The sequence below is a fragment of the Meles meles genome, chromosome 6, assembly GCF_922984935.1.
Source record: "Meles meles chromosome 6, mMelMel3.1 paternal haplotype, whole genome shotgun sequence".
Classification (NCBI taxonomy): Eukaryota; Metazoa; Chordata; class Mammalia; order Carnivora; family Mustelidae; genus Meles; species Meles meles.
Window position 1 is genome coordinate 53,538,494 of NC_060071.1, and position 21,485 is coordinate 53,559,978.

The 21,485-nt window shown below is 42.1% G+C and overlaps 2 protein-coding genes and 2 non-coding genes across 8 annotated transcripts in view; all 4 read left to right on the forward strand.

The window, feature by feature from the left end:
• Window positions 1–16,778, forward strand: part of CHD8 (chromodomain helicase DNA binding protein 8) — a 63,643-nt gene extending 46,865 nt beyond the window's left edge. For 4 of the 5 annotated variants that reach the window (XM_046008160.1, XM_046008156.1, XM_046008157.1 and 1 more), the window contains exons 17-38: window positions 602–812; window positions 1,084–1,279; window positions 1,785–1,952; window positions 2,150–2,329; window positions 2,690–2,800; window positions 3,140–3,336; window positions 3,537–3,736; window positions 3,817–3,997; window positions 4,088–4,177; window positions 4,464–4,567; window positions 5,895–6,024; window positions 7,132–7,207; window positions 7,676–7,730; window positions 7,910–8,117; window positions 8,553–8,761; window positions 8,852–9,571; window positions 9,795–9,946; window positions 10,228–10,530; window positions 12,074–12,187; window positions 12,373–12,552; window positions 12,943–13,059; window positions 15,801–16,778. In XM_046008160.1, coding sequence (XP_045864116.1) covers window positions 602–812; window positions 1,084–1,279; window positions 1,785–1,952; window positions 2,150–2,329; window positions 2,690–2,800; window positions 3,140–3,336; window positions 3,537–3,736; window positions 3,817–3,997; window positions 4,088–4,177; window positions 4,464–4,567; window positions 5,895–6,024; window positions 7,132–7,207; window positions 7,676–7,730; window positions 7,910–8,117; window positions 8,553–8,761; window positions 8,852–9,571; window positions 9,795–9,946; window positions 10,228–10,530; window positions 12,074–12,187; window positions 12,373–12,552; window positions 12,943–13,059; window positions 15,801–16,367 — 4,469 coding nt within the window. In that variant the 3' untranslated portion in view covers window positions 16,368–16,778. The remainder of the gene's footprint in view (window positions 1–601; window positions 813–1,083; window positions 1,280–1,784; window positions 1,953–2,149; window positions 2,330–2,689; window positions 2,801–3,139; window positions 3,337–3,536; window positions 3,737–3,816; window positions 3,998–4,087; window positions 4,178–4,463; window positions 4,568–5,894; window positions 6,025–7,131; window positions 7,208–7,675; window positions 7,731–7,909; window positions 8,118–8,552; window positions 8,762–8,851; window positions 9,572–9,794; window positions 9,947–10,227; window positions 10,531–12,073; window positions 12,188–12,372; window positions 12,553–12,942; window positions 13,060–15,800) is intronic. The other variant, XM_046008158.1, reaches the window with a different exon arrangement.
• Window positions 6,503–6,612, forward strand: LOC123945202. The gene has a single exon (XR_006819107.1). It is a non-coding gene; the product is annotated as a small nucleolar RNA U6-53/MBII-28 (small nucleolar RNA).
• LOC123945203 lies at window positions 11,791–11,872 on the forward strand. Its single transcript, XR_006819108.1, has one exon. It is a non-coding gene; the product is annotated as a small nucleolar RNA U6-53/MBII-28 (small nucleolar RNA).
• Window positions 16,779–17,891: 1,113 nt separating the features above from the next.
• Window positions 17,892–21,485, forward strand: part of SUPT16H (SPT16 homolog, facilitates chromatin remodeling subunit) — a 39,516-nt gene continuing 35,922 nt past the window's right edge. The window contains exon 1 of the mRNA XM_046009585.1: window positions 17,892–18,035. Coding sequence (XP_045865541.1) covers window positions 17,970–18,035 — 66 coding nt within the window. The 5' untranslated portion in view covers window positions 17,892–17,969. The remainder of the gene's footprint in view (window positions 18,036–21,485) is intronic.

Below are 21,485 nucleotides of genomic sequence, written 5' to 3' on the forward strand. Positions count from 1 at the left end.
TTCATTTGAGAGAGAGAGAAGGAAAGCAAGCACGAGAGAGAGCGTGGGAAGGGCAGAGAGAGAGGGAGAAGCAGACCCTCTGTTGAGCAGGGAGCCCGATTCGTGCCTTGATCCTAGAACCCTGGGATTATGACCTCAGCCAAAGACAGACACCCAGCTGAGCCGCCCAGGCACCCTCAAGCACCCCTCTTCTTAAAAAAACCAAACAGTTCTTACATGGAATGTCTTTCTCTAGTCCTTCCCCCTTGATCCTGCATAATCTATGGAATTTGCTGTGTAGAATGTCATGAACAAGAACTCAAGTCATTCTGTGTTCTGGATAAATGTCCTCATCGGTACTCCATTTTGTAGTTTCTGTTTTGGATGCCAGTAGGGTGGTGATAGTTGTTTGCATGTACTGTCCTAGTCCTCATTGTTACAGATGTTTTATCCAATTACAATCTTAAGTCTAACTTATTTGCAGTATTTTGTATAATACAGTCGAAGATGATTTAGGGTTTTTTGGGTGCTGAAATTCTCTGTGAGGAAAATGTTTATTTCAAGTCAGATTACTTTTCTTTGCTTCCCATCTCACCATCAAGTTTGATTTTTCTTTTGGTAGGTGCAGAAGAAAAAATCCTAACAGAATTTCGAGAAGCTTGCCATATTATACCTCATGACTTCCACTTGCAGGCCATGGTTCGTTCAGCTGGCAAATTGGTTCTTATTGACAAGTTACTTCCAAAACTTAAAGCTGGTGGCCATAAGGTTCTGATCTTCTCCCAGATGGTACGCTGCCTAGATATCCTAGAGGATTATCTAATCCAGAGGAGGTGAGAAAAGTGTCATCCCTTGCCTTGTGTTTACTGTAGCTTCATAAAATGCAGACTAGGAGGGTCTGGGTTTAATTAAAGTTGGCCAGGACCAGGATAAAAGACGTAGTTAAGATTCTCAACTTTCTTTCTTTTTTTTTTTGATTCTCAACTTTCTGTTTCGGTCTTTGGTCAACTAGAGAGATGGAATTACTGATACTGATCCTAATCTGCTTTTTTGGTTTCTTTTTCTGCTTCACTAGTTAAATTTTTTTCTGTAACTGCCATACAGGTACCTATATGAACGTATTGATGGGCGAGTCAGAGGTAACCTTCGACAGGCAGCTATTGACCGCTTCAGCAAGCCTGACTCAGACCGCTTTGTCTTCTTGCTGTGTACCCGGGCTGGTGGACTTGGTATTAATCTCACAGCTGCTGATACCTGCATCATCTTTGATTCAGACTGGAATCCACAAAATGACCTGCAGGTAGAGGAAATCTTTGTCTTAGGGGCTAACTACCTAACCTAAGAAGTTTTGCAACAGGATCAGGATCTGTTAGACTTGTACATCAAAGAGTATGGAATTGTTTCCTTAGTTTAAGGGTGGCAGTCTCCACGAGAGGTCAGCAAATTTTTTCCATAAATGGCCAGATAGTAGATCTTTTGGGCTTTGGGAACCATACGGTCTCTGTTGTAACTACTCATCTCTGCTCTTGGAGTACAAAAGCAGCCATAGACCATATATAGGTGATTGGGTGGGGTTGCATTTCACCAAATGCATAGTGGCTGTGCAGACTATAGTTTACAGACCCCTGGTGTACTTGGTGGGACAATAATTTCATCTTAAAATTGACTTTTGGTTTTGAGTTGATCTCATGGCTGCTTTGTAGATGTGAATTGGTATTTTTGAATCCCAGGTCTCTTCCCACCGCTGCCCCCCCGCCCCAATTTTATGTCATGTTTGTCCTTTCTTTCCATTTCTTTTTAACCAGGCCCAGGCACGGTGTCATCGAATTGGGCAGAGCAAAGCTGTGAAGGTGTACCGTCTCATCACTCGTAATTCTTATGAGAGAGAGATGTTTGATAAGGCTAGCCTCAAGTTGGGATTGGATAAGGCTGTGCTTCAGTCCATGAGTGGTAGAGATGGCAACATAACCGGAGTAAGTCCTCTTAATCTATAGATATGTTTGTAACTGGTCATAGTGATAGAGGGAGAAAAAGGTGGTTTTTGCATGGGAATATGACCACCTTCTTTGGATTTCTTAAAATATTTCTTAAAACATAATGAACTAAGTTATTATATGGTTAGGTAAGATTCTCTTGTTAGTTTTTTCCATTTTTCTATTGAATTTTGCAGATCCAACAGTTCTCCAAGAAGGAAATTGAAGATCTCTTACGAAAAGGGGCATATGCAGCCATAATGGAAGAAGATGATGAGGGCTCCAAGTTTTGTGAAGAAGACATTGACCAGATCTTGTTAAGACGAACCACAACCATCACCATTGAGTCTGAAGGAAAGGGTTCGACCTTTGCCAAGGTATGTTCTGTCTGTGCCAAATTAAGGAAAAGGAGGTAAAGACTGCAGTCTCCTAGAATATAAATTATTTTTTTCTTAAGGATTTTATTTATTTGACAGAGAGAGAGACAGCCAGAAAGGGAACATAAGTAGGAGGAGTGGGAGAGGGAGACGCCGGCTTCCTGTAGAGCAGGGAACCCCCACACAGGGCTCGATCCCAGGACCCTGCAGATTATGACCTGAGCCGAAGGCAGATGCTTAACAACTGAGCCTCCCAGGCGCCCCTAGAATTGAAATATATTTTTAAAATATAGTTACTGGTTTCCCACTGCTCAGAAAAGTGTTGTAGTCAACTTTACTTTGTTCCTTTGTTCTCACTAGGCAAGCTTTGTTGCTTCTGAAAATAGGACTGATATTTCTCTGGATGACCCCAACTTTTGGCAGAAGTGGGCCAAAAAGGCTGACCTGGACATGGATCTACTTAATAGCAAGGTAGGCTTCCTTTTGTTTTAGGGAGGAAGTATTATAGGAGACACATTACTTTCAGGAGACTTTGTAGCTGCTCTGATTCTTTGATGCTGACCTTGGATTATGATGGTATATTGCATATAAGAGCCATTGTAAAAACTTTCTGTATGGGAAGTCCCAGAAAACTGCTTAGATATCTACCACTTAACTTTGTTTCTGAGTCATATATTTCGCCTGTCCTAAAAAAATCTCTTAGGTATCTACAAATGTTATATCCAAGGCTATTTCAGTCCATAATTGTGTTAATTCCTTTCCCATGGCCTTGTCATGAAGGGAGTTACTCTTCTTCTGTTCTCTGTATAGAATAATTTGGTGATTGACACACCTAGAGTACGAAAACAGACCCGCCACTTTAGCACTCTGAAAGATGATGACCTAGTGGAATTCTCTGATTTGGAAAGTGAAGATGATGAGCGTCCACGCTCTCGCCGACATGACCGTCATCATACCTATGGGCGCACTGACTGCTTTCGGGTGGAAAAGCACCTATTGGTATATGGGTAAGAACCACCTTGCCATTAGAGGTAGTGTATTTCCATCCTGATGGACACTCTATTTGCCTTTCAAATTGGAGGCTGTGACCAAAGAGGGGATAATGGGAAAAGCTTTATTCTGTTACCATGTTTTTCCCCAGATGTTTTTGTCTCCTACCTTTTGGGAGTCCCCAGGAAAATATTACTACAGTTTTCTGTTTTTCTAGTTGGGGACGGTGGCGAGATATTTTGTCTCATGGACGTTTCAAGCGACGTATGACTGAACGAGATGTGGAGACAATTTGCCGGGCCATCCTTGTATACTGTCTTCTGCACTATCGTGGGGATGAAAATATCAAGGGCTTCATTTGGGACTTGATTAGCCCTGCCGAAAACGGCAAGACAAAAGAATTGCAGAATCATTCAGGTAATTATCAACTCTTTACTTTTCATATTTCTGTTGGTTACCTAATCTTTTTCAGGTCCAAGGGTTTTTCTCAATCCAAGTCTTCAATTTCTCCCCTTTCCCAGGTCTGTCTATCCCTGTACCCCGTGGACGCAAGGGGAAAAAAGTAAAGTCACAAAGCACTTTTGATATCCATAAGGCAGATTGGATCCGGAAATATAATCCTGATACTCTGTTCCAAGATGAGAGTTATAAGAAGCATTTAAAACATCAGTGTAACAAGTAAGGATAGAAATTAACAAAGACCAAAACATTTTCCACCTCAGAGTTTCTGCATTATTACTGAGCCAGCTTTTCTTTCCCCCCTTTTAGGGTGCTATTGCGGGTACGAATGCTGTATTATCTGAGGCAGGAGGTTATTGGAGACCAGGCAGAGAAGGTGTTAGGGGGTGCCATTGCCAGGTACAGTTATGCTGTATTTTTCTTTATGTATTTCTCTTTATGCTCTGACTTACTCCAGAAAAGATTGGTTTACTTATTTCAGTCTGTACTATCTTTGGAATAACTGGTAATTAAGATCTGTATATCCGGTCTTTGATCCTAACCTTGATACCCGTGGAAGGAATTTGGCAGATCCAGGAGCATTTTAAATTACTGGATAAAACAAGATACCTATGATAATCTTTCCAAGGATTGTCATTTTAATTCCCTTCTTTGCTTTGCTGTTTCTGCTCTTTTATACCTTTAGTGAGATTGACATATGGTTCCCAGTAGTGGATCAGCTAGAGGTTCCAACAACATGGTGGGACAGTGAGGCTGACAAGTCCCTGCTCATTGGAGTCTTTAAGCATGGTGGGTACCTTTCCTTAGTTTATTCTTTTCCTGTTGTGAACTTATTTCCACAGATGGAACATGTAGCAAAACGCTCATGGCCAATAACTGAGTTCTCTGATTGATCTTTAATAAAATATGTTAGAATAGGAAACTAGTTCTTAAATATCCACAGTGAAGCAATTAGTTCCTATAAATAGATGTTTAGAAAGGCCAGATGGATAGTTAAATCCTAAGGTGGGGTGTTTCCCATCTGTTCTCTAACCTGTGTTAACAGTCTGTATGTTATGCATCTCAGTTAAGGTTTCACAAATCAGGGGAGGTAATATATGCCCACTCTTATTAATAATAACGATGCTTAATTTGTGTGAAAGTGTTCTATTTATGTAGCATCCTGTTTGTCTAAATATTCAACACGCATTCTGATGGAAGTGTGAACTACAGTGAGATAAAAAATAAAGTACAAAGAGCGGGAGTACTCCCTTTTCAGTCTAGCTTAATAGCAAATCCTAGGTATTAAAAGCAGTGAGTGCTAACCAACTTCCAGCTCAGTGACTTAGTGAATTCGAATATCATTTCTTTTTAAAAATACTTCTCTATTTATTTCTGTAAAATAAAAATAATGGCACTTGAACCACATGTTTTCCTGAACTTTGATGGATAAGAAAAACTGAACATGTTCTAGTTTTAAATTTACTTTTGAGGGGCACCTGGTTTGCTCAGTTATTAAATATCTGCCTTTGGTTTGGGTCATGATCTCGGGATCCAGGGATCAAACCCCGCATCAGGCTGCCCACTCCGCAGGAAGCCTGCTTCTCCCTCTCCCATCCCCCTGCTTGTGTTCCCTCTCTTGCTATATCTCTCTGTCAAATAAATTAAATCTTTGAAAAAAAATTTACTTTTGAGACAAGGAGATTTAAAAGAGTCCACACATCCTGAATTGTGTTCATTCACTCATTCATTCATTCAGTATTCATCACATAGTCAGTGCCTATTTGTTTGCAGGTGTTTCTTATCCTTCATTTGAAAATGTGTGGATTGGTCCTAAATTATTTTACTTTTTTCATTTGCCCAACTGTGTAGTATGAATGATAACAGAAGAATTACTGGTTAAATGGCTATGTAAATCTGCCACCATTCTATAAATATTCTGATCAAATTCCTATCTTTCACAACTAGTGATAAAACTTCATAATTGCTATAGAACTATTCAATATAATAATAAAACCCAACAGCTGTCCAAAATATTTTGTATTATGAGTAAACTAGCTCGTATATTTGAGTTATTCCAGCACACTTTAGGCAAAGTTAATCTTTTCTTTGGCTTATGGTCTTTTTTTTTTCCTAGGCTATGAGAAATACAATACTATGAGGGCAGACCCAGCCTTATGCTTCCTGGAAAAGGCTGGTCGACCAGATGACAAAGCCATTGCAGCAGAACACCGAGTGTTGGATAATTTCTCTGACATAGTAGAAGGGTAAGCCTTGGTGTTTAGTTCTCTTGATGTTCTGAGTCTACCCTTTGAAGGCTCTTAGTTGCTTATATAGAGATAACATAATTCTTAACTATAAACCCATCGGTATTCTTAATGGTGGTTATACTCATTAATGATAGTTTATTAACAAAGAGTGGGACCAGCGGAAAGGACTCCATAAACTAGGCTAAAACAATACATTTGCCATAAGGTGCAACCAAGGGTGAAAATGAATGTTACTCCCAAATGGCTTATTTGATGTTCTGTTCAGTTTTTTTGTTGTTGTTGGTTTTTTGGGGCAATATTTATCTATACAGCCACAGTAGCTGAAAAGACAACTAAACTGGTTGTCTTGAAAGATAATTGCCATGCACTCTCCTGTATCACTTATGTGGTAGAACCTCAGGATATTTTAGTCCTGGTTTATCATCTCCCAATGGTGGCTGACACATAATAGGCATATACTCTGTCTGGATACATGCCTCAGTGATGAGTTGCCATGCTAATACTGAGTCACCAAGTAGGGCAGTGTTGCCTTAGCTTGGGTGCCAGTGAGTTCAACAAAACTTCTCATGTGGAGACCTGAGGGGCATGTGAAATATTTGGCTTAGTTCATGAATACCCATGCACTCTGCAGTTGAGAGATTTCTCTTTGATGATCACAGTCTTAGTTTGCTTAGTGCAGGACCCTCAAAGGAAATTGGTTCGGTTTTTCATCACAAATCATTTATTATGTCACTTTTCTACTCAATAGAGCAAAATAAAACAAGCAAATATGGACTATTCAAATGTAACAATAATAGTAAATAGGAAGGAGGGGAAGAATAGGTAAACTATGAAAAGAAAGGAAGGATTCTGGCCAAAGTATTTCATTTCAGATTCAACCAGTTTAGAATGGCACTTTGTCAGCTTCTTCTCATTCTTCGTCTTGTTGGATGTTCTACCTAACTTTATTCAGAGCTTAGCACCTGGCCTGCCATTCCTTTGAGCATGATGGAAAACCATGGTTCCATCCTGGATTGTATGTTTGGCTAGGTGTTCATCCTAAATTCCTCTTAGTGAAAGAAGATACATTCTTGTTTTTTTTTTCATGCCTTTGGATAATTTTAGGGTTGACTTTGATAAGGATTGCGAAGATCCTGAATATAAACCACTCCAGGGTCCCCCAAAGGACCAAGATGATGAGGTGAGGAATTCTCATTTGAGTATAGCTTTGCTCTGTTACTAAATAGTTAAGTATTCTCCTATTCCCTGGATTCTGAAGTATATTGATTAATTTATAATATAAGACGGAAAGTAACTACTATTTGAGAATATAAAGTATTCATGGAAAGGATTGTAACACCAGCTGGGGGAGACCAGGGATGGCTTTGTGGAGGAGGTGGGACGAAGCTGGACGTTGAAGTACATTATTTGACTGCTAAATTCCTGAGCCCCTTTATTTTCAAGCGATTAACAGCAACTGATTTTTTTCAGGTTCTACTTTCTTATTCCTTTAGTTGGTTGCTTCCATTTTTTTGTGAGGTTTTATTATAAGTTTTTCTTGATCCCTTTGGTGCCATAGAAGGACACACATAAGAAAGTGATTTCAGAGTGCCAACTTCCCCCCCTTTCCCTCCCCCCTCCATCCTGTGGGGTGGATCTCCTTCTCTAGGGTGATCCCTTGATGATGATGGATGAGGAGATCTCAGTGATTGATGGAGATGAAGGTAAACTTCTAGGTCAACTAGTACAATTTTGTGTGGGGTGGTGGTTTCGGGAATTATTAACTGAATTCTGTCCTATCCTGGGATTTCTAAGAGCTTTGCTTTGGGTTGGGTTGAAATAACTGGTGTTATCTCTACTACCTTTCCTGTACTTCCTATTCATTCTGCTTTGCTTCCCACAGCCCAGGTGACACAGCAGCCAGGCCATCTCTTCTGGCCTCCAGGCTCTGCTCTGACAGCTAGGCTTCGGCGCCTAGTAACAGCTTATCAACGCAGCTACAAGAGAGAACAGATGAAGATAGAGGCTGCAGAACGAGGGGACCGGAGACGGCGGCGTTGTGAGGCAGCCTTCAAGCTAAAAGAAATTGCACGGCGGGAGAAACAGCAACGGTAAAGTGTGACTGGGAATTTGGGCTGAGCTTTAAGCTTGCCTTTGGCTATGGGTCCTATATTGAAAAGCATCTTAGGAAGGATTTATTTGGACTTCCCTACTGAGGGACCATCTTTTTTGCCTTAGTTGTTACTTCTCTGCAACAAAAAAGCCACAGCTCCTTGGAAGGTCTCTTACATGGCCATTCTCATTGAGTTATTTGCCCACGTATTTTTTCCCTTAGCTGGCTATTCTTAAAATCTTTCGTGTTATAGAGTACCTCTTAACTATCTCTTCTGCTGTTTTCTGGGCTGTTTTTGGTTTTGTTTTAGGGTTTTTTTTTTTTGCCCCATCTTTCAATTTTTTGTTTATTCAGGTATTCTTACTCACAGTAAAAAGTAACCAGTTTCCCTGTGTTTTTCTGCTCTCTGCTGCCTGACTCCTCTTCCCTTTAGATGGACAAGGCGTGAACAAACTGATTTCTATCGAGTAGTGTCTACCTTTGGTGTGGAGTATGACCCCGATACCATGCAGTTCCACTGGGATCGCTTCCGTACGTTTGCCCGACTGGACAAAAAAACAGACGAAAGCCTTACGAAGTACTTCCATGGCTTTGTGGCCATGTGTCGCCAAGTGTGCCGCCTTCCCCCAGCAGCTGGAGATGGTAAGCAAGACTAGAGAGTCTTGGGTGAGTGGGGATGGATGGCAATAGAACTAATGTGATTCATTTCTCCTCCCTACCCTACTCTTACAGAGCCCCCAGACCCTAATCTGTTCATTGAGCCCATCACTGAGGAGAGGGCCTCACGGACTCTCTACCGTATTGAATTGCTTCGGCGCTTACGGGAACAAGTTTTATGCCATCCCCTTCTGGAAGATCGGCTGGCATTATGTCAGCCTCCAGGTCCTGAATTGCCCAAATGGTGGGAGCCTGTTCGGCATGATGGGGAGCTTCTACGAGGGGCAGCCCGCCATGGGGTGAGCCAAACAGACTGCAACATCATGCAGGACCCAGACTTTTCTTTTCTGGCTGCCCGTATGAATTATATGCAGAACCATCAGGCAGGAGCACCAGCTCCATCCCTGTCACGCTGCTCTACGCCACTGCTCCACCAGCAGTATACCTCGCGCACTGCCTCACCACTGCCCCTGCGCCCAGATGCTCCTGTTGAAAAGCCACCTGAGGAGACAGCTGCCCAGGTCCCCAGTCTGGAGAGTCTGACTTTAAAACTAGAGCATGAGGTGGTGGCCAGGAGCCGACCAACCCCACAAGACTATGAGATGCGAGTAGCCCCCTCTGATACTGCCCCTCTGGTTTCCCGGAATGTTCCACCAGTCAAACTGGAGGATGAGGATGATTCAGACTCAGAACTGGACTTGAGCAAGCTGTCACCATCATCCTCTTCTTCCTCATCCTCATCCAGCTCCAGCTCCAGCACTGATGAGAGTGAGGACGAGAAGGAAGAAAAGCTAAGTGAGTGCATGTGACAGGCTGTTGGCCCTTTTCCCTATTTCCCCACCCTCCCACCCTCCTCACCCAGCTCTTTCCCTTGTTTTCTAAATGCATCCTCTGGGAGAGATTTGGATTTCGATTTGATAGAAAACCAAAAGAGATCTGTTATTCTTTGGGCCTTTATTTAAAGCCCATATAATAACTTTATTCTTCCACCTTTGCTCACATTCTGTATGGTCTCTAGCTGCTGACCGGTCCCGCTCAAAGCTCTATGATGAAGAGAGTCTTCTGTCCCTCACTATGTCCCAAGATGGATTCCCAAATGAAGATGGAGAACAAATGACCCCTGAGCTGCTGCTGCTACAAGAAAGACAAAGAGCTTCTGAGTGGCCCAAGGTAACAGCCTCGTACCTAGACAAAAAGTCTGGCAATATACTGTAACAAAAACCAGGAACAAGAAACAGATCGTTCTTGTTTTCCTTAATTATATTTAGTGCTACACGTTTTTTTCATGAAACTCTTCCCGGTTGACTTAGGGATCTGATACTATTACTTCCCTCCTTCTGCCTTATGATTTTTACCCATCCTGCTAATGATGGTGCTGTTGTTTGTCACAGAATCACATAGCTGGTACTCAGGCCCTAAAACCAGTATTGATTTCTTTTCCACCCACTCAGGATCGTGTGCTTATAAACCGTATTGACCTCGTCTGCCAGGCTGTACTCTCAGGGAAGTGGCCTTCTAGCCGCCGGAGCCAGGAAATGGTAACAGGAGGAATTTTGGGGCCAAGCAACCACTTGCTAGATAGTCCCTCATTGACTCCAGGAGAATATGGTGACTCTCCAGTCCCCACACCACGAAGTAGCAGCGCAGCTTCCATGGCAGAGGAGGAAGTGTCCGCAGTCACCACAGCAGCAGCTCAGTTCACGAAACTTCGCAGAGGCATGGATGAAAAGGAGTTTACAGTTCAGATCAAAGATGTAAGCTCAGCATTTAGGCACTGGGAAGTGTGGAAGGAGACTGGAATTTTGCAAACTGCTTTACTAAGGGGATATTAAACTGGTTAGCTAACTTTAAAAATGAGAAGGGAGTTGGGGTGCCTACTTTTTTTTTTTAAGATCTTATTTATTGACAGAGATCCCAAGTAGGCAGAGAGGCAGGTGGGGGGGTGGGGGGGAAGCAGGCTCTTCGCTGAGCAGAGAGCCTGATGTGGGGCTCAATCCCAGGACCCTGGGATCATGACCTGAGCTGAAGGTAGAGGCTTTAATCCACTGAGCCACCCAGGCACCCCAGAGCATGCAACTCTTGATCTTGCGTTGTTGTTTTTTTTTTTTAATATTTTATTTATTTGACAGAAATCACAACTAGGCAGAGAGGCAGGCAGAGAGAGAGGAGGAAGCAGGCTCCCTGCGGAGCAGAGAGCCCGATGGGGGGCTCAATCCTAGGACCCTGGGATCATGACCTGAGCCGAAGGCAGAGGCTTTAACCCACTGAGCCACCCAGGTGCCCCTGATCTTGGGGTTTTAAGTTTGAGCCCCGTGTTCCATGTAGAGATGACTTAAAATCAAACAAATAAATTTAAGTAAGTAAAGTAAGTAAAAATAAGTAAGTAAAAATAGAAAGGAGAGGGGAGAAAAATTAGAGTTCACAAAGCTCCTTTGAAGAAAAGTCATTGCAGTAAAGGAAGGGATCTTGTATTTCCTAAGGACTAGATTAAAAGAACCCATATTTTTGAAAAATTTAATTGATACAAGACTTCTTTTGGGTGACTTATTTCTGGATCCTAGAAACCTAGTTTTAAAGATTGATCAAATTGTGGGAAAGCTGTTAAAATGACACCTAGGTATTATGGACCTTACAAAGTTAATAATAAGTTATTCTTAGTGAAATTAAATTAGTGTTATTTATTTAATAAATGGGAAATTTCATTTATTTTTCCTGATCCACATTGAAATACATTGAAACCCTCCACATTGAAACCCTATTAGCTGTTCCTTAAGTACTCAAGAAAATTTTCTTTCCCTCCTTCCTTCCTTTTTCTTTTTTCTTTCTTTCGTTCTTTCTTTCTTGTAGGCTCCACACCCTGCGTGGAGCCCAAAAATGGGACTTGATCTCACAACCCTGAAATGAAGAACTGATCTGAGATCAAGAGTTGGACTTAAAGACTTTTAACCGAGCCATCCAGTCGCCCCAAGAAAAAATTCTTAAACTAGTATGTGATAGGAATTATCAGGATTTTGCCCCTGTTGCCATGCTAATATTGAGACACCAGGTATGGGGTATTGTTGAGATAAATTCTTTTCTAATGTCTACCTGAGGAGCACTTGGTCAAGAAACAAAATCTTTCTGTGGAAAAAGTATATAAGTTTAGATACATTTCTGATTTCTACCCTTAAGTCAGATGGCCTTCCTTCTCATCATTGAGCCAGAGGATGACCCGTACCCTATGATTCCCCAAAGCTTAATATTTACTTTAAAAACATGTGCCATATGACATCTTGGGTGGGTGGGTTGTCTTCTTAGGAGGAAGGATTGAAGTTAACATTCCAGAAGCACAAGTTGATGGCTAATGGAGTAATGGGAGATGGACATCCTCTGTTTCATAAGAAGAAGGGAAACAGAAAGAAGCTAGTTGAGGTGAGTGGGAGAGAGTCTTTAACATGATGATTAGGTTTTTTATTCTCACTAATTGATGAAGGCAGTTGGGATTAAGGGACTAGAAGATACTAGAATTACTTTATGGCTACCATTGGCTCTGCTCCCCCTCCCTCCCTGTCCCACAAAAGAGTATGTGCTCATGGGGGTGGATTCTGGGTTTGCAGCTGGAGGTGGAATGCATGGAAGAGCCTAATCACCTTGATGTGGACCTGGAGACCCGGATCCCTGTCATCAATAAGGTGGATGGTACTTTGCTGGTGGGTGAGGATGCCCCTCGCCGGGCTGAACTGGAGATGTGGTTACAGGGTCATCCAGAGTTCGCTGTCGATCCCCGATTTCTAGCGGTGAGTGGCAGTTCCATCCAGCAAGATTTAAAGTCATTCCCTTGGTATTTAAGCTGCGTGAGAGGGCAGAAGCATGCCATAGTATGTCATTTTTTTTCTGCATCTGTCAAATATTATAATACTTAGTCTTCCTAACTCACAGAGTTGTTGTGAGGATCAAAATAATATTAAAGCACTTATGAAACTAAATACTAGGCAGATATTTATTATTTAACTATTATATAACCACCTAATTTTGGGGGGGAGAGATCTGCTAATGGCAGTTTTCCAGTAGGACTAATCCTTTATCCATGCAGTAAGCATTTTTTGTCAACCTAGATACTAGTACCTTAATAATTACTCCAGGGAGATTTTTTTCCCTCTAGGATAACTAATACTTTTCTATTTCAGTATATGGAGGATCGCAGAAAACAGAAGTGGCAGAGATGTAAAAAAAATAATAAGGCAGAATTGAACTGTTTGGGAATGGAACCAGTACAGACGGCTAACTCTAGGAATGGGAAAAAGGTGAGTGAGACTGAGGCATTACTGCTCTGTTCCCACATTAGATGTGACAGGAGAACTAATTTTGTGTTCTGTTACTTACCTTTGGACCAGTGTACGCAAAAATATACGTCAGTCCACCAGTAGGGAAACTAGTCATTTCTTACTGGTATTTTTACAGTTCTTGGCATCATCGTGTATAGAAGGGCATACAATTTTAAAAAGTAACTTGAGCACTTGAAGCATATTAAAACATAAAGATTAGTAAGAAGTGTTGGAACAGTCAAGGCCTTCTCTGGCTAAGGGATATTTGGCAAATCCTTTGAACTTCTCAGTTTACACATCTTGAAAAGTTGAGGGTATAGGAGCAGATAATCTCTTAAAAATTTTATGATGCTGTACATTTTAGAAGTGATGTGGGACATACCAAGGACTAGTCATAGTCATAGTGTCTCCCAATGTGGAGGAAGTCGAGAATCACTGATAATAACACCAGTAATGGAAAAAGGACAGGAAAACATGTTTTATAGCTTATAATAATAACTTTGGTTATTCCCTTATTTTCAACTGTACTTAGGCTTTTATCCCAGTTGTAGGCCATTTGATAGATGAGGTACCCATAATCCTTTGCACCAAAATCTGACTATAAAAGTTTCTCTTTGTTAGGTTTGCCTTACTTTGGTCAATAGTTGCCTTTTTTAAACATACTAAATCAGGGTTTTGTAAGCAGTCATTTAAAATGATTAGCATTTATGGGGCACCTGGGTGGCTCAGACAGTTGGGTATCTGCCTTTGGCTTGGGTCATGGTCTCAGTGTCCTGGGATCGAGCCCCACATCTGGCTCCCTGCTTTGTAGAGGGCCTTCTGCTCCCTCTCCCTCTGTCTGCTGCTCCCCCTGCTTGTGTTCTCTCTCCGTCAAATAAAATCTTCGAAAAAAAATGATTAGCACTTATCATCTATCATTGGACCTTTTATATTCATCTTTACACATGTATATAATATATATGTAAAACCACATGGTATGTCTTTAACAAAATTTATTTCCAAATGGACAATATATATCTTCTGCATTTAACAAATTGAGATTGTTACTTTGTACATGATAGTTATTTGTGAGATGCATTTATGAGGCTTATTATGTTTACATTGTGGAAGTGGTTTCATATAAATATTATTACCGTAGAAGAATATTTTAACTTTTCCTCATATCCTCCATGGGACCAGGAGTATAATAAGCAGAGTGGTTGATATGGGAGGCTGATGGCTGGAAGGCTGGTATCTTCTTGAATTGTCTTCTGGTATTGTCTTGAATCTAACATTATGGAGGAGCCTATAAAAAAGGGTTTTCTTCCAGTATTACCTATTTTTCCCTCAAGTATTTTACTACTTTTTTATAGTCAGTTGATAAATCTAAGAAAGAAAAGATCCTAGGGAATCACAAAATCATGACTATTAGAGGGTTTTTTAAAAACTTATTTGAGAGAGGAGGAGAGTGGGAGCAGGGGGAGGGATAGAGGGGGAAAGCATCTCAAGCAGACTCTGTTCTTGAGCCCACAGTCCATTAGAAGGCTCAGTCTCACGATCCTGAGATCACAACCTGATCCAAAACCGAGAGCTGGATACTTAACTGACTCTGCCACCCAGGTACCCCAGTATGGAATTCTTAATGCAGACAGAATTAATGGTGTATTATTACTGGTACCTGCAGGAGTTTAGGTGCTGTTATTGTTATAGTTTAAAAGTCTATACAAATACAGTGTTTTGAGATGTTTCTTTTTCCAAATCGAGATGGTATATTCACATGTCAGGTAGTAAGCTTAGATTGGTAAATAGCATCCAGAGACATGGTTACCAAATGTCTGAGTTTCATGCCTTGGTACCCAGTATTTATACTTAGGTCTAGCAAAGCAGAGGCACTAGAAGTAGGAAGTTCCAGCTTCGGTATACTTGGTCAAAATTTGCAGCCAGAATATTCAGAGGTGTGTGCGTGGCTCAGTCAGTTAACGCCTGACTCTTGATTTTAGCTCAGGTATTGATCTCAGGGTCATGAGTTTGAGCCCTGTGTTGGGCTCACACTGGGTGTGGGGTCTGCTTGAGATTCTCTCTCTCTCTCCTCCTCTGCCCCTCCCTGCCTGCTTGGATTCTCTCTTTCTAAAAAATAAAAATAAAAAAATTTACAGACAGAACATTTAGAAGCTTAAAATTCAACAGATATTTTTTTTATCAATGTGAAAAACACTTTATTAAGTTTCGTGAGGAGCTACCCACAATCTTTTTGTTGTTCTAGACATCCAGAAAGAAGTCTTAACCTGACTTGTCTTTAGTTTACTACACTCTGCTGTGCTGTAATAGTTTTGTAAATGTCAATATAGTTGTGTTGTACTTCATATGGTAAGATCTTGTGAACAATCTGCCATCAGTAAAGTATACTGTGCAAATACTGATTCATTCACTGCCTTGCCCAGTCTCCTTGTTAACAAAGGTAAGCATCTGTGAAATGGCTGGATGGAGTAAAGGTACAGTGTAGTCATGGAAAAAAGCAAAACTCTGGTTCACATAAATGTCAGTATCAATCTCCATTTTAGCTTTAGCACTGGAATGTTTCCAACAGTAAAATCCAGTATTTCCTCTTCCTATTGACTATGCTTGCTTTGCTCATCCTAAAGATATTCAGTGAAAAAGCACTTGCAAGCTAGGATTCTATTGTCTTCTAGTTTGCTTTTTTCCTTTCTTTGTTTTTACTATCTTCTGCTCTTTCCTCCTAGGGTCACCATGCTGAAACTGTGTTCAACCGGGTTTTGCCAGGGCCCATTACACCAGACAGCAGCAAGAAGCGGGCCCGCAGAATGCGACCAGACCTTTCAAAGATGATGGCCCTGATGCAGGGCGGAGGCGCTGGGTCCCTATCTCTGCATAATACCTTCCAACACAGCAGTAGTGGCTTGCAGTCTGTGTCATCCCTGGGTCACAGCAGTGCCACTTCTGCATCTTTGCCTTTTATGCCGTTTGTGATGGGTGGTGCAGCATCATCCCCCCATGTAGACTCCAGCACCATGCTTCATCACCACCACCACCACCCCCACCCCCACCATCACCACCATCACCATCCAGGCCTGAGAGCCCCTGGCTACCCTTCTTCACCAGCCACTACCACCTCTGGTACTGCCTTGAGGTTGCCACCACTGCAACCTGAGGAGGATGAGGACGATGAGGATGAAGATGATGATGATGATTTATCTCAGGGCTATGATAGCTCAGAAAGGGACTTCTCACTCATTGATGATCCTATGATGCCAGCCAACTCAGACTCAAGTGAAGATGCTGATGACTGAAGCCCCAGCATGGTCCCCATTGCTTGGGTGGCTGCTGTATTTTCAATTACTCTGGCCCTTGGACTATGGAAAAGTGGGAGGGGCAGGGGAGATGTGGGGAGACCCAGGACTCCAGGAGGTGAAAAGGAAAAAGAACTTGTACCTGATTGCTTCCAAATTTGAGAGGATTGGGTGGGCAGGGGGAACTCCTAAAATAATACATGACCACTTCCTCATTTCTGGGGAAGGAAAGGAGACTAGAGCAGCTGATGTGCTCACCCCTCCCTAAACCCCTCCATTAACCACAGACTATGTAGCGCTGGCCCTAGCCTCTGGCAGAGCCTGTTCCTGGCCGAACTGTGGATACAGCTGGAGGGTCAGGAACTGTTACCTTCCTTCCCCTTGGCATTAATAAATTTAAGTTAATCCTTTTCCACTCTTCCCTTGTTCTATATTTGCTAAAACGCAATATAAAGGTTAATTTTGAATTCATAATGGGTAATTTCAATACTACTATTCTAAATTCATTATTGTAAATGCAGTTACCTTGGATAGACAAGTATCCAGACAAGTCATCTGTACTCCCATTAAAGGATATATAAGTGTAGTCGCAAGGGAATTGTTTAAGAGGAGGACAATGTTCCAGATTCAAACTCCCAAGTTCTTGGAAGAAATGAGAAGGAAGAATTTCTTCAAGGAACCATATATATTTTGTTTGGAATTAACCGAAATAACGGTACTTTGGGGAAGCCCTAAGAATGTTACCAGTTAATGAACTTTGGCAGGGGGAGAGACTGGAAGGAACGATGTCAAGACTTGGAGGGGGGTTGGCGGGTCGGGGAAGTTGTGTGAAGCCCCTCAAGCCATTTGTTTCCTAAGACTCCTCCCCTGCCATCCCAGCGCTGAGATGAAGCGTGGGCATTTTATTTCCCTTTCTGAGGCAGATAGTTTTGTGGACTTTTTCTCCCTGGTTAGTGCTCGCTCTGTCCTCGCCACCAAGGATCCTTCCAGTCCTGGAGCAGCAGCAGCTTTTGCTTCCCTACCATGTAGAAGCGGAACGCACCCGAAGTTCCCACTCCCGTCCCACGCCAGATCCCGCTCTTTCCGCTTCCCCCTCATTTGTCGGTGGGTGGGACCGTTGCAGCGGCGCGCGGCTGCTTGTGTGGGGCGGGGCAGGCACGGCAGGCCTCCCGCCTCCCGCCTCCTTCGCAGTGCCCAGTCGCAGCCTCCGCCAGAAATCTGAGGTCCTGGAAACCGCAGTAAGGCTGAGAGTAGGGGCGGGCGGAGCGTTACGTGACGACGTCTCCTCGCGTGCGGCTGTTGCTAAGTTGACAAGAAAACCCCGCGAAAATCTAGAATCTCTTTGTGTTGCACATTTTGTTGATTTCCCCCACTGTCTTTCATCTCTCGAACCCTTAACCTCCCGAGAGAGGTTTAAAAAAACAAAACAAAACAAAACAAAAATCCCCCAAGTGCTGTCGGGACCCGGAAGCGGAAATGGCATCTTTGAGGTCGATACTTCCGGGTCACTAGGAGAGTGCGGGATTCCGGGGCCGAGAGCGGCTGGCGGATCCGGGACCTCGCGTGATTCTCGGAACCCGAGTAGGAGCGGCGTCTGTGGCTATGGCTGTGACTCTGGACAAAGACGCTTATTACCGGCGAGTGAAGAGACTGTACAGCAATTGGCGGGTGAGATAGATCCCGTAATTTTCTCTAGGGAGCCCCCCTCTGCCATCCCATAATAATCCCATTTCTCGGCGCCCTTTTTTCCTTTTCCGTCGGGAATTCCCGGGTTCAGTGTCGCGCCCCTTTAGTTGCTGCAGGACCATTCACTGCAGGCCGCCCCCAGCGCCGCCCCGGAACAGGGAATCCCCCGCAATCACTCTGCCCTGCGGCCACCACCATCTTCCCCGCGTGCTGGCCCCCGTCATGCATAACAGCCTCCTCTTACAGTCTCTTCCCGCCCCAGAAGAGGCATCATCCGTCCCTCCCACTCTGTGATCACGTCTTGCCGCCCCCCTCCTGCAGTGTTAATACACACCCACGCACTCGTTCTGTCCTTCCAGAACCAGAGTATTGCGCCCCAGGTCCCGCCAGAATTACAACCTCCTTCGTAAAGGGTGGATGGAGGGGCTGGTAGGATGTGAATCGGGCTTTTCGTATTTATCATTTGCGGGGCTTGTGCTGGAGTTAAAAAAAAACAACAACAAACAAACAACTAATCACGCGCAACCGTCTCATGTTCTAGGCCCTGCCGTGGGTAGCACAGAAACCTAATGCTGAAAACCTGCAAGCTTTAGTAATGCAAAAACGATGTGATGCCTAAAACCTGGTTAGCTTTCCTCCTCGGTAGAGTATCCAGGGCACGTGTTGAGAAAAAGAGCTGGTGCAGCCCCCATTATTTTAAAGATAGGGTAATCTTGTCGCTTGAAAGACGTCCACGGTTAAAATTTATTTTTATGATAGTAATTTATCAATTCATATATTTGATTGCCTCCTGTGGTGTAGGCTGTGTTGTCTAGCTTAAGTCTGGCCTCTGCACTCTGTCATCCAGGGAAACTAAAACTAATAAAGACTTTTAAAACCTGAAAAACGTCCTGACAAAAATGGTCAGTTCTGATTTCAGCATTGTAAATTGCCTTTCAAAGAGACTCTCTACTAAAAACCAAGCTATTAAAATTGGTGAGTTCCCTGCCATTCATATTAAAGGTCCATGTGTCTTTCATCTTTTGAAGATAAATGCATTAGATAACTGAAAATAAAATGGATTCTTTGTTGCATTTTATGAAAAGGAAAAATAAGGACTTTATACAGGTAAATACTTTACGTTTTAATTTAAAACTTAAAGGATAAGTTTTAATTTAAAAATTTTGTACTGGTTAATTTCTAACGAATGTTTCACAGTTTCTTTCCCTGTTACATTTTTACATTTTTCCTGTTACATTTTTCATTTTAACATAATCCACGTTAGAAAAATTCTTTCTAAAAGCTGCATTATTTTCTAGAGGTTAATAAGTACAAAAGTACACTAATCAGAAGCCCTCTGTTCCACCCCCAGGCCCTGAAATTATGCATCTTTGATGTGGAAGTTGTTTCTCCTTATGGTGATTCAGTTAATCAAGTTATTCTTCATCTTCTCTAGACCATTCACAAAAGCTGAGATTAATTTAGAGCTCAGAGTTCCCTTACATGATAGATAAATACAAAACGTGAGACTAGGAAACACTTGAGGCCTGAAGACAGTTTAGCAAAATTAATATTAAATGACAGTCTTTAAATCTAGGGAAGTTAAATTATTGCCCCTAATTTTTTGTTTCTCAAAAATCATTAAAATTTATCTGGGTCCTCCTACTTACATCATTTGAAGAGGTATGTTAGATGATAATGGTGTTTGAGTTATGAGCAAGATCCATATAAAATGTACTCACTAGCAAAATTTGTGGCTAATTATTATGAAATATTATTTGAATAAACTTTCTGCTTTCTTGTAACTATAAATTTTAATAACTATGCCCAGAGCCCACCTGTAGAATTCCTTTCTGCATGTACAGCTTTTCCAGGTTACAGTACTTCTATTCTGAGCTGCTTAAGTATAGATCATGGTTGTCTAGGGTATGAGGTAAATTCTGTTGCTTATTCTCTGCACTGTAGCAGAAAGTGGAATATATAGGTGCATAATACAGTTATTTTTTACGCTTTCTTCTTTTTTAATAGAAGACTAGCATTGAGATAAGGGAATAACTTGAAGTTAGCAGTAGAAGTTCCAAGCTTTGCATTGTTAGCACCCATCTTCAAAGAACTATCCATTATGACAAAAATTCACAAACTAGAGAATTAGATGGGTGCCATATCTACTTTTTAGTTTTAGATAACCTTCAAGCATAAGGTTTTCAGAACTGTGTGGTTGTGTGGTAGCTCCAACTCTCTTCAGCCTCATAGGGCAGAAGAAAACCAAAAAATTAGCCTTGTTTTGCTTTTTAAATAAGAACAGGAGTTAATGTGATTCCTAATCTCACTTATCTGCAGATTGAGTTTGGGTTAGATACATATTGTGAGGCTGTTGCAAGTACTTTCCCTTTTTTTTTTTTTTTTTTTTTAAGATTTTATGTATTTGAGTGAGGGCACATGGGCATGAGTGAGGGGAGAGGGAGAGACAGAATCTCAGACTCCATGCCCTGTGCAGAGCCTGTCTCCTGGCTTAGTCTCACAACGCTGAGATCATGACCTGAGCCAAAATAAAGTCGGACACTTAACTGAATGAGCCACCTGGGCGTCCCAGTAAGATACTACTTCTTAATTAATAATTTTCATAACTTGTGTCCTAAAAGTATTTGTAGCATCACATATTTCTGTTTGAATGGAGATTTCTAAAACATCAATGAGAAATAGTGTCATTTGAGAGATGAGAGAAAAGGCTCAAAAATCAGGAGATCTCTGTAGTGACCAGAAGGTATTACTGTCTTATGACTATACCTAGATGTTTGAGTCTGGTCCAGTCCTGCCTCTTATTTTTTAAATTAGAACTGCTACAAGCAGAAAGGGTTTGTGGTGCACCTGTCCATTCTGTTAGAAAACTCCAGGTGGTGGTAGTAGGTCATGAGAGTGTGCTATGGGCTTCTCTGGCCTCTTAACTGAGTCCTTATTCAGGGCTCTCAGCCTTCTCAGCATTGTCATCATTTTTAACCAGGTATTATGATTAGTACTGCATGGGGTATGAGGTGAAGGAGGTTAGTCACCATTCTGCAGTTCCAGGTTTTTTGGTTTTTTTTTTAATACTTCTTCTTTTTTTTTTTTTTTTTTTAATTTGACAGCACAAGCACGGGGAGGGGTAGAGAGAGAGGGAGGAGCAAACTCTCCGCTGAGCAGGGAGCCTGATGTGGGGCTCCATCCCAGCACCCCAGGATCATGACCTGAGCAGATGCTTAACTGACTGAGCCACCCAGGTGCCCCAAGTTCCAGCTTTTTGAGAACCAGTGGAAGCAATATCCAGGCATACCCATTTGAGACCTACCTCTTGGTGCATCTTGCTATGAGTAAACCTCGACTTTGGTCATTTGCCTTTTATCCCAAAAGAATTCTGTAAACTGTCAGAATTTGCAGCTGTTTTGAAAAGGAATGCTGATCCAGTGCATTCATTCA